Source organism: Molothrus ater, chromosome 5, assembly GCF_012460135.2.
Source record: "Molothrus ater isolate BHLD 08-10-18 breed brown headed cowbird chromosome 5, BPBGC_Mater_1.1, whole genome shotgun sequence".
In the NCBI taxonomy this organism is placed as follows: Eukaryota; Metazoa; Chordata; class Aves; order Passeriformes; family Icteridae; genus Molothrus; species Molothrus ater.
In genome coordinates this window covers 58,890,014-58,900,084 of record NC_050482.2, presented here as the reverse complement: position 1 = coordinate 58,900,084, position 10,071 = coordinate 58,890,014, and the positions used below count along the sequence as shown (strand labels likewise).

Here is a 10,071-nt window from a genome sequence, read left to right as displayed (position 1 = left end):
CTGAGCCAAAAGCAATTTTGCTGTCAAGGCAAAAAAAATTTTTCATTTAGACAGAAATGTTAGGAAATAGTAGTCTTTTGATAGACAGTTCACAAGATGATATTTGTGAAACTCTGTAGAAAGAGAAACCAATGGAAATTATTTTTACATTTACACCTAAGGCAATTGCATGGATTTATTACTACATCTGGGGCTGCAAGCCTGAGCCTGATTTATTAACTACTGTCCCTTTTGGTTTCTTATCCAGGGTGGCAAACCAGCTGTAGAATGCTGAAAAGAAGTTGAGCTGCATGTCTTGTCCTTTCAGCCTGTTTCTTGTATTCATTTTGGTCTATAAACAAACATCTCTCAGGTCTCCTAAATAAATTTTCTGATTGAGTTCCCAGAACAGACCACCACCAGCCTCATTAAAGCTTATTTATGTTACTTTCATGCATGAATAAAAAAGCTCCCATTCACTGCTGATTTTATTTAGTTAGATTCTGTGCCTTGTGGTAGACATTGAATTGGAGTGACATTTTTGGCACCAAAAAAGAAAAAAAATAGTGAGACTGCAAGGAATAGTTTGACACCTGCATCTTTTGCAGTACAAAAAGGAAGGGGTTAACCTGTTCTTGGCAATATGATATTGATTGAGGATGCAAAGAAAATACAGCTGTAAATATTTAGGAGGATTCCCTAGTAGCTGGGGTGGATTTTAGGGGGTAGGTCATAGTCTGTCTTCCCAGGGATGCCACCCGGTCCCTGCGTGATAGGAAGAGAAAGGTCACTCGTTGTTCTAGGTCTCAGCTCCCAGCTGAGAATGGTGCTGTCTCCCTCCTCTCCTTTTCCAGCTTGCTTGTTTATCTCACTAGCTTTTCATCAGAGTAATATCCACTCTGCCTCTGTGCTGAGCACAGTGGGTCCTGCTCTTGGCTGGGGCTTCCAGACACCACTACAAGTAACAGGCATGATTCTCTCTTTACGCTTGTCTCCACCTTCTCCGTCCATGCTCCAGTGCTTGTGAGGTAAGATTAACAGCTAAAAAAAACCCCAAACTAACAATAAAATCAGTGTAAATGAAGAACAAGGAAGGAAAGATCCAGTATATGTGATAAGTTGTGCAATAGCTTTGAGTGGTGTTTTTCTGCAGCCCTGTTGACTGATGATCTCTCTCGTGTAAAGGTACCGCATTTTGGGACAAGAGGGATCTGAGCCTGTCCTTTAAGTCAGAGGGGTGAACAAAAAGCAGCTTTGCCTCTTTCCTTTGCACTAAGCACATTGTGAATATTCTTAAGCTTTGCCACAAGGATTAACATCCCTGAATTTTAATGTGCCTGGTGCTGGAATGTAGCTGGAAAGCAGAGCAGGCAGGAATGGTCTCTCTGGGCTGTGGGCTCTGCTAGGTGACTCTTTGAAGCTCTATTCAATAGGTTTCTGTTACTCTTTACATTTCTTTCCCTTTTCCGCTTTTTTTCCTCCTCCTTCAACCACTTCTTGAACAAGTACTGATATATTTCATGTTTCTCAAATTTACTGGACTGGATTGTTTTATCTCCACATACTTTTGCATGGCAGTAGTAGTTAAATAAAAAATAATAAAGAAAAAAAAAAAGCATGGGGACAGAAGTACAGTTTAGTGTTTATTTTGGATCATTAACCTGGTCTGTAAATTTGATTTGATCTCTCCTTTTTTTTTGTTCCTCCCCTGCTCTCTCTGTGTAATTTCAGAGCCTGCAAAGAGACGCTGTCTTCAGTGGCTTCAGGATCCCAGCAAGAAATGGGAATCTGATGGATTGTAAATGCACCTGCTTTGTTTAAAACCCAGCCAAACAGATAAGTGCACTTTTAATTCTCTCCGAACGGTGCTTTAGACATAGCTCTGCACAGCATCTCTCTTCAGTTCCAGTTTGGTGAGGCTCTGTGTTCCACCCCTGCAAATGAATGCTGTGTGGGTCTCACTTCAGCTGAGAAATACCAGACAATATTTGTATTTCACACTAAGGTAATTAATTGGTGTCTGAGGGAACTGCAGCTGAGGGGCTGGGAGGATCCCTGGGGTCTATCCCAGCTCTTCCAGAGCCACTGTCTCCAGCAGCCCTGTGAGGTTTTGGGACTCTGAGGAGCAGCTCTGTGGGACCAGACGAGGCTGATGTGACCCATCTGAGCCTTAAAGAGTCCTATGGGACTCATTAGAGGTTTAATAACTAAACTTGGCTGGTTTGATTGAGAAGATGCTTGTGCAGGCTTGGTACAATCTCAGAGAAACCAGCTCATGCTGCTGGCAGGAAAAAGGGCATTCTGCATGTGCTTGTCATATGTGTGCAGAGAAAGTGATAATCCTGCTTCCTCCCACCAGCTTCCAGGTGGGAAAAAAGCTGGGGATGGGGGAGAAAAGACCTTGGATACACTGAGTCTACCCAGGGCATGCAAAGAAGTATTGTGGGTGAATGGTGACAAGAATTGACCCCTCAAAGTTAGGGGAACATTTTTATCTCTCTACCAAGGAAGCAATTTCTGGCTACTTAGGTCTGGCTTCTAGAGGTGACCACTGTCTCCTTGTGGACACACCATTGCAATTACTAAATTATTCAAGAAACCCATAAAATAGGGTCTCATGTAAAATGTAACTTTGCAATAACATACAGCCATGGGGCTGGGGCAAATATTCACCATAATGCACTTTGCTGTGTTAGAATAATGAAAAGAAAATCACTGAAGCTGAGTGTGTAAGCATTGTTTGGGATGTGTGGCAGGAGGCTGGACAAGAGCCAAATTATCTACTCCAGTCTTGTCTTGCCTGCTCTTCCAGGGATAATTACTAGTATAAAACATCTACCTTGCTATTAGGAAAACTACAACTAGGTTTGCTACAGCAAATTAGGCTGTAGTAACTGACCTGAATACTTACCTACCTAAGCAGAAGGTGAGTTTCTTGGTGAAGTTGCCAATTTAGGGGTGATAGAGGGAGACAGGAGAGAGGAGGAGGGGAAGTGGGAGGTTGCTGCAGTTTGTGAGAACTAAATCTGGATCAACTCATGATCCCTGAAGTTCCTTCTGTTCTAGGAAAAACTTCACTGCTGCTGTTATTACCAAGGAATTTTTTATATTAATAGAAGAAATGGCACGTCTGTTAGTAATGACTAAGCTCTGTTTTACAACTCTAAACAGTATTTATTCCTGACTCTGCAGTACTTTGACAGCAAAAAAGCTTGACACCATATTAAGAAACACTGATTAAATGGAGCTCTAGTGAGAAAATCAGGGCTAGTTCATTCAGCCAGGGTGGATAGAAAGTTAAAAAAGCTTAAATCCTCTCTGTGCAGCAACTAATGCAGCTTAATGTTTTTCTCATCTCAGATACTCCCAAGGCATTGATTGTTAGGTTGGCAACTTTAAATCTCTTTTCTGCAAGTGAGTTGAAATCAATGTATCCCCCTATTAGATCCCATTAAATTAACCCCAAACTGGCCAATTCCAGTCTGGCCAATCTGACATTACTCAAAATCAAATTTGGGAATCATCCTGAGGCGTGGCTGGCATGCAACATGTAACAACACTCTGTGCTGCCTGGAAGAAGAAGCAGAAAACACTTGAAGTGTCTCTTGGGAGCTGTACTGATGAGATAGATGATACCAAGGGTGTTCTACTCACCTGTGGTTTGGCTGGTACTTCCTGCAGCCGAGGAGAACAGATTCAACAGCTCTTGTCCAGTTACTGAAAAGAAGATCCCGAAAAGAAGATCCTTGAATCCCTAACTCCTTGTCTTACAGGTGAACCTTGAGGACACTTGGGAGGCTGTAGCTCCTGAATGTGGGACCTTCCCCTGTGATTAGAAGAAAGCCATGGGGAAAGACAAGAAAGAAGAGGCCATCTTCCTGAGGAAGAAGATCACTTTGCTGCGGGCTTTCTCGCTGCTCATCGGCAGCATGGTTGGCAGTGGCATCTTCATCTCCCCCAAAGGAGTCCTGAAAAACTCCGGCAGCGTGGGCTTCTCCCTGCTCGTCTGGTTTTCCTGTGGGCTTCTCTCCATGTTTGGTGAGTGCTGAGCTTTGGCAGCCCTTGCTGAAGCACCTGGAAAGTGAGGGGAGCCTGCACATTTTTATGTTTAGAAAGTTGGGAGATGAATAAACCCAAAATTTCTGGTTCCTGCTGCAACGCAGGTTTAAGAAGTCGGGGGATGGTCACTAGGAGTTTTTAGTTCAAATTATTTCCCTGGGGTAATGGACAAAGTTCCAGCTCTTATGGTCTGTGAACATCAATTCATGTACAAGTCCAGGGCTGGGGGGGACAGTGACTGCGAGTGGAGACAGCATGGTCTCATCCAGGAGAGCTGGGAGAGAATGAGGGGACTCCTTCTGTAAGGCAGAGAGGAGATGGAGGCCCCTAAAAGGGAACCTGAGGGCTGTGCTGTGCTCTTCACAGGCACTGTGAAGAGAGCAGGAAGGGAGAGTCCCAATATGCCCCATGGGACCCCCTTTCTGTCAGAGAGAATGGCTGGAGCAGAATGCCTGGGATGCACCAACCCAGGGTGGGTGTTGGGTGTCTGTAAGAAATGGTGTGGGGATGTCTGCTGCTGCCCCACTTTCTGTGTGTTACTATTGGCTTGATTTCTGTCATTTACTACCAGTCTTTTCTCATAGAGGTTGTCTTTTTGATGATAGTTTCATTCTAGTTCTTTTGAAATAATGTAGCTCTTCTAAGTTACAGTGGATAAAACACATGGCTTTTAGTTTCTTTCATTAACTGTAAAAATCACCATCTCAGAGACTCTCTAAAGGTGCTATTAGGACAACTGCAAGTTCTCCCAGCCCAGGAGAGAAATCTGATGCTTATTATAGTGGGTGACTTTAACATTCTTCTTCTGTTGTAGCTTACTAAAAAAAATAATCCACCCAAAAAAAACAAAAAACAAGAAATGAGAAATACTCCATTTGAAAAAAAAAAAAAAGCAAAGTGAGTGTCACTCACTTCGACACTCTGGCATGTACATGCAAGTTTTGAAATTGAGACATTTGATTGTTAATAGGGCAACAAGTTGTTCCTGCTCTTAGCATATGTGTACCAGTATTTCACATTGCAACTGTGAGTGGCTGTTTGGTGAATTATACACTTCTGCTTAAAGAAAAGCTGACAGTATAATGTGGGCATGGTGTTTCTTTTAACCAAGCAGAGCAGTAAATGAGAATGTGTGTGTGCAATGTATGTGTAATCACATAGCCAAGCTCTGCACTTGTAAAGGTTTTTCTCTGTACAGCATCCTTTGATACACTCTCCTGGAAGGGCCTGGGGAGCCTCTTTACCAAGTGATTGCATTTTGTTGCTGGATTTGTCAGGTTGTTCTTCTCCTTTATCAGCTTGATGACCTCCCCTGATCATTTCTCTGACACTTTTTTGGAGTATATTTAAAAGACCTGCTTTCTTTTGTGCTTTTTTTTCTTTCAAGTGGGGTATATATACAAGTCCCATTCCATGAGTTCAGCAACATACTTATAATACATGAATGCTTGAATGCTTAAATACTTGAAGCATTTAAAGGGAACCACTGGAATAAACTAGATGGGCTCTCTGCCTATATTTGATGCTTTGAACAGGAGTTCTGCACGAATTTTCCAACAGGGAGGCAGGAAACATTGAGGTTGTCACCATCCTGCGTGACCTGAATATGCCACGATTGCCGTGGGACTTGGAGGCATGGCCATGTCACCACTGGCTTCAAAGGAGGGAAGGGATTTATGTGAAGAGGCAAGATAAGGACACAAGAATGTGGCCTGGGATCAAAAAACATGATTTAAATGACCACTTCAGCCAGGGCTTGTGGCTGAGCTGCTGTAGTTGCTTTGTAAGCACCATTTCATCAGTCTAACAGTGAGGAGAAGCAAGAATCCAGGGTATCTTTCAAAGGAAACCCATTGTAGCTCTGTGCAGCATTTCTATCACACACTCTTCTTCAGAGCTTCCATGGAAATGTAACATTACCACAAAATAGAGAATTTCTTTCCACCTGACAGGTAAGTCAATTACTTCAAAACTTACTTCAAACCACAGTAGTGCACAAATATAGAGAAAAGTGGTTCTATTAAACCTCTTTTTCTTCCTCTCATTCACTATTTATTTTAAATGGATTTGTTCAATCCCTGAAAAATCACACAGAAAAGGGAAAATCCCTGGGATTATTTACTTGATGCACTTCTACCTGAACATTTCCAGGTGCCTTGTGTTATGCAGAGCTTGGAACAAGAATCACCAAGTCTGGAGGACATTATATCTACATTTTGGAGACACTAGGGCCTCTGCCAAGCTTCTTATTCCTGTGGGCAGAGTTTTTTGCTATCAGGTAAGAGATTTTATTTGCTTACCTCTTCCTGGATGCAGTGATAATTTAAAATACCAAAAGTTATGGTGCCGGGTAACAGTCCAGGCAGTTTGTAAAGGAAAGAGTTGAATGATTTTTAAAGATTTTTCAGTGATAAAAGGAAGAAGACACAATGTGGAAGTAGTTACAAATGTTGAATGTGTTCTGTACTTGAATAATATATCTTTTCTCCCCTGGCAGCTCCTATCCCCCAAGAGCTGCGGTATATTTCAGAGACTGACAAGAGATGCCAGGTTTATTTCAGATCTTCTGTTTTCAGTGTGAAACTTTTTTGGTTTCTTCAGATTCAGAAAGTGGAGACAACTTCCTGGCGTATCCCCAAGTTAAATAATTTATAAAATTGTGAACTACTTCTTTTTTTAACATTAAAAAGGAAGTCCTCACCTCTCAATAACCTGTATCCTTCATGTAAGCTTAGATGAGGCAGAACATATGAACTACACTTGCATTGCTCAATATGATTAATCTCAACTTGTGCTTTCAAGTTGGAAATTAATTTTGCAGCAAGAGGTTTTTAACCCATGAGAAAAACCTATGAGAAAAACTCGATGGGAATTCACCATCTGCATGGGTGAGAGGATTAAGCCAGGTGGGGAAACTTGCTCCCCTTCCTAAGTTTTGTGCAGTTTTACCTCATGCCATTTTCCAACCATGCTCAGAGCAGTTTGTGCTTTGTTCCCCCCACACTCCCCTCTCCAGGCCTGCCAACAGTGCTGTGGTTTCCCTGGCATTTGGGCGCTACATGCTGGAGCCGTTCTTCGCCCCCTGTGCTGCCCCTGTCCCTGCAGTGAAGCTTGTGTCTCTCCTGGGCTACTGTAAGTACTGACATTTATGGGATTGTCCATCCTGGCCTCTCTACCCTAGACTAGGAGCACTCAGAGGTGTTATTTCCTGGACAGCTGTGGGATAAGGGTCCTGTCTTACCTCCTCAGCTAACTAAAATGTTCCGATTCAAGGTGATGGTGTTGGGCCACTATATTCTCTAGGAAGTGGAATGGGCCTCCCTGTTGACCAGCTGGAGCCCTAGGGTAGGGGGATTTTGCCAGGTGCGGGAGAAGAAACTCTCCATGTGTAATTGTGCAAAAGCCACAGGAGTTGTGGGTGTAAGGCTTGAGGTTTTGGACTCCTCTCCTGGTGCATCCAGCTTGTGAAGCTGTCTTGCCTGCTCCAGACTGGTGTGGACTGGCACAGGGAGTGCTGTGAAGTGAGCTGCTGAGATGTCCCACACCTTTCCCCCAGGCAGGTGTGGATCACCCAGCAGCAACCAGGTTCCTGCTCCCTTTTAGGAGTGTAAGTCAGCTCCCTCTTTAAACACTGTATGCTGCACCAATGTTTCCTGACATCTCTCATCCCAGGCATCCTCTCTAAGGCATAAAGATGCAACCTTCCCTCAGCATCCCTAGGGCAGGGAGAGGTGCTGTATTTTTTCCTGTGTGTGTTGAGCTCAGGCTGCAGCTGTAGCAGTGGTGTTTCCTCTCCAGACACGGTCCTGACCCTCAATTCCTGGAGCGTCACCTGGAGCGCACGGCTGCAGACGGCTCTCTCCGTCATCAAACTCCTGGCCCTTGCACTCATCATCGTGCCAGGGATGATGCTGCTGGCCCAGGGTAGGTGTTGCTGCTCCTATGGCTGAGGAGGGTGCTTGATGTGCCCCCTGTCATGGCTTTTATCAGTGCCAAGTGACAAGTGTGGTGCTCACTCAGCTGGCAGGAGCTTTCTCTGTCCATGTGCCAGATGTGAATTAGCTGGGAGCTGAGACCGGCACAGCTGGCACAAGCTGCATCATTGCACTGGGCTGATGCACCTGGCTGGGGGGTGCTTTCTCCAAAATTTAGTGGGTCTTAGTGCCAGAGGATATGTGAGCCTACCCAGGTCACCCTAACCTTCCTCTGGAGTTAGACTTGCCTATTTCCAGAATAGCTCAAAATCTTTTTCCAAAGCAGCACGTATTAAATGGACATTTGGGATATGTGACAGCATCCCCTGTGTCGATCACAGCTGTATAATGAGTTACCAGCCCTCAGCTGGGCCCTGGTAATGGCATCTCTAACCCTTCTGTGGCACAAGCTAATGTTTTTTACCTCCAGATTGAGATGGGTGGTAATTCAGTGAATTTACAATGAACTTGGTACAGGATTTCATGCCCGTATGCAGAGTGGGGGAGAAAAACCCTACCAGTAGGATCTTCTGTGAACCATACAAGAGTATTGGCTTTAATCCAAGCCTCAGTTTATAGAAAAGCCCAAGGCATTCCCACTCAAGGGATGAAGCCTGCTCCCTCTTCATGCTATTACCTTCTTCTGCAGAGAAAACACCACAGGCAATGGGCTCCGTGTTCATGTTTCTTTCTGATGTCTTTGAACATGCAAAGCTCCTTTGAACATGCAAAGCTCCCCTTGGGCTGGCTTCTGAACTAAAGGACTGCCCTGCAGCTAGGAATCCCCAGCCATTATTGTTAGGAATGCCTTCAAATGACAATCTGGAGCCCTGGCACCCATCCTCTGGTGGGGAGGATAAATGCAGGTGACATCTGGAGGGAGAATTCACCAAGAGACTCCAGTATGACAGGTTGTATTTAATGTGACTCACGGGGGACTGTAAATTGCTCATTAATGCATTGAAGGCAATAAATCCTTTTCATGCACCATCACTTACCAGCCATCATTTTGGAACGTAAAAAAAGTACCCCAATAGACCCACTCCTATATTTTGGGTTAGTTTTCTTCAAACCTATTTTCAAATTGACTTCCTTTTTTGTTTTTGTGCTTAAAAACCAGTTTTGCACTTTTAAATATTTTTGCCTGATTCCTATGCCTTGTGCTGCCTTTTTTTTATTGCAATTCTGTCCTTTCCTTTGCCATTACCTTCTCTTTGGCTCAGGCTTATGTTAGAGACTTGCTGGGCCAGCGTTTCAAACCCATGTGCCCAAATCTCATCACTGAACTCCTTGCAGAAGCGCCTCCACAGAAGTGGCCTGACTTTCTCCATGTGCTCCATGCCATGTCACACCTCGCCTGGTAAAGCCCCACTAGGAAAGCTTCTCACCTCTTAAAGAGAGTTTGTTATGAAAATTGAACATAGATGTGGTAACAAACCTGGGGTTACCTGGATTTGAAAATGTTGGGAATGCAATTCTTTTTGACTATGTTTGAATGAGAGGCCATTCAGAACTGCTCTCTTCCCTAAATCCTTTTGTTTTGATTTAGAGAAAATCTTGACTTTGATTTTTTTTTTGTTAAGTTTTGCTTCGTTGTTTCAAGCAGAGAACTTGAAGGAAAATTAGGGGAGTTGGTAAATATCTGAGACACCTTTACTTTGGACATGTTATCTGCTTTGCCCTCTGTCCTTTCCTGTGGGTGAGTGGTGGTGGGTCAGACTGGCAGGTGTTGCTCCCATCCCCTCCTCCAGCCTGGTTCCCATGCTCTGGCCAGCACAGGGCTGGGGTCAGTGCTCCAGCAGCAGGAACAGGAGGGAGCACAGTGAGAGCTGAGTTAGCTGCCTCGCTGGCTGCACCACATCAAAGGGGAGTGTGTCTCCAGCTGCTGAGGGGGCTGGGGACTGAACATGGGGGTCAATCCAACAACTTAATTTTGGGACTGAAGGAAGGAAAGGACAGCATGGATCTGCTCATCTCCATGATCTCCTGTTCCCACATCAGGGTCTGTTGGAAACAGCTAGCTATTGTTGTTGCCCCTCCTGAAATGCCTACCCTAGCT

General features: G+C 44.3%; 1 protein-coding gene across 2 annotated transcripts in view; it reads left to right on the top strand.

Annotated features, from left to right (window-relative positions):
- Positions 1–943: 943 nt before the first annotated feature.
- Positions 944–10,071, top strand: part of LOC118700513 (cystine/glutamate transporter-like) — a 19,067-nt gene continuing 9,939 nt past the window's right edge. The window contains exons 1-6 of one of the 2 annotated variants that reach the window (XM_036405038.2): positions 944–1,007; positions 1,711–1,984; positions 3,753–4,017; positions 6,190–6,316; positions 7,055–7,170; positions 7,837–7,962. In XM_036405038.2, coding sequence (XP_036260931.1) covers positions 3,825–4,017; positions 6,190–6,316; positions 7,055–7,170; positions 7,837–7,962 — 562 coding nt within the window. In that variant the 5' untranslated portion in view covers positions 944–1,007; positions 1,711–1,984; positions 3,753–3,824. Of the gene's footprint in view, positions 1,008–1,710; positions 4,018–6,189; positions 6,317–7,054; positions 7,171–7,836; positions 7,963–10,071 lie in introns of both variants that reach the window. The other variant, XR_004982284.2, reaches the window with a different exon arrangement.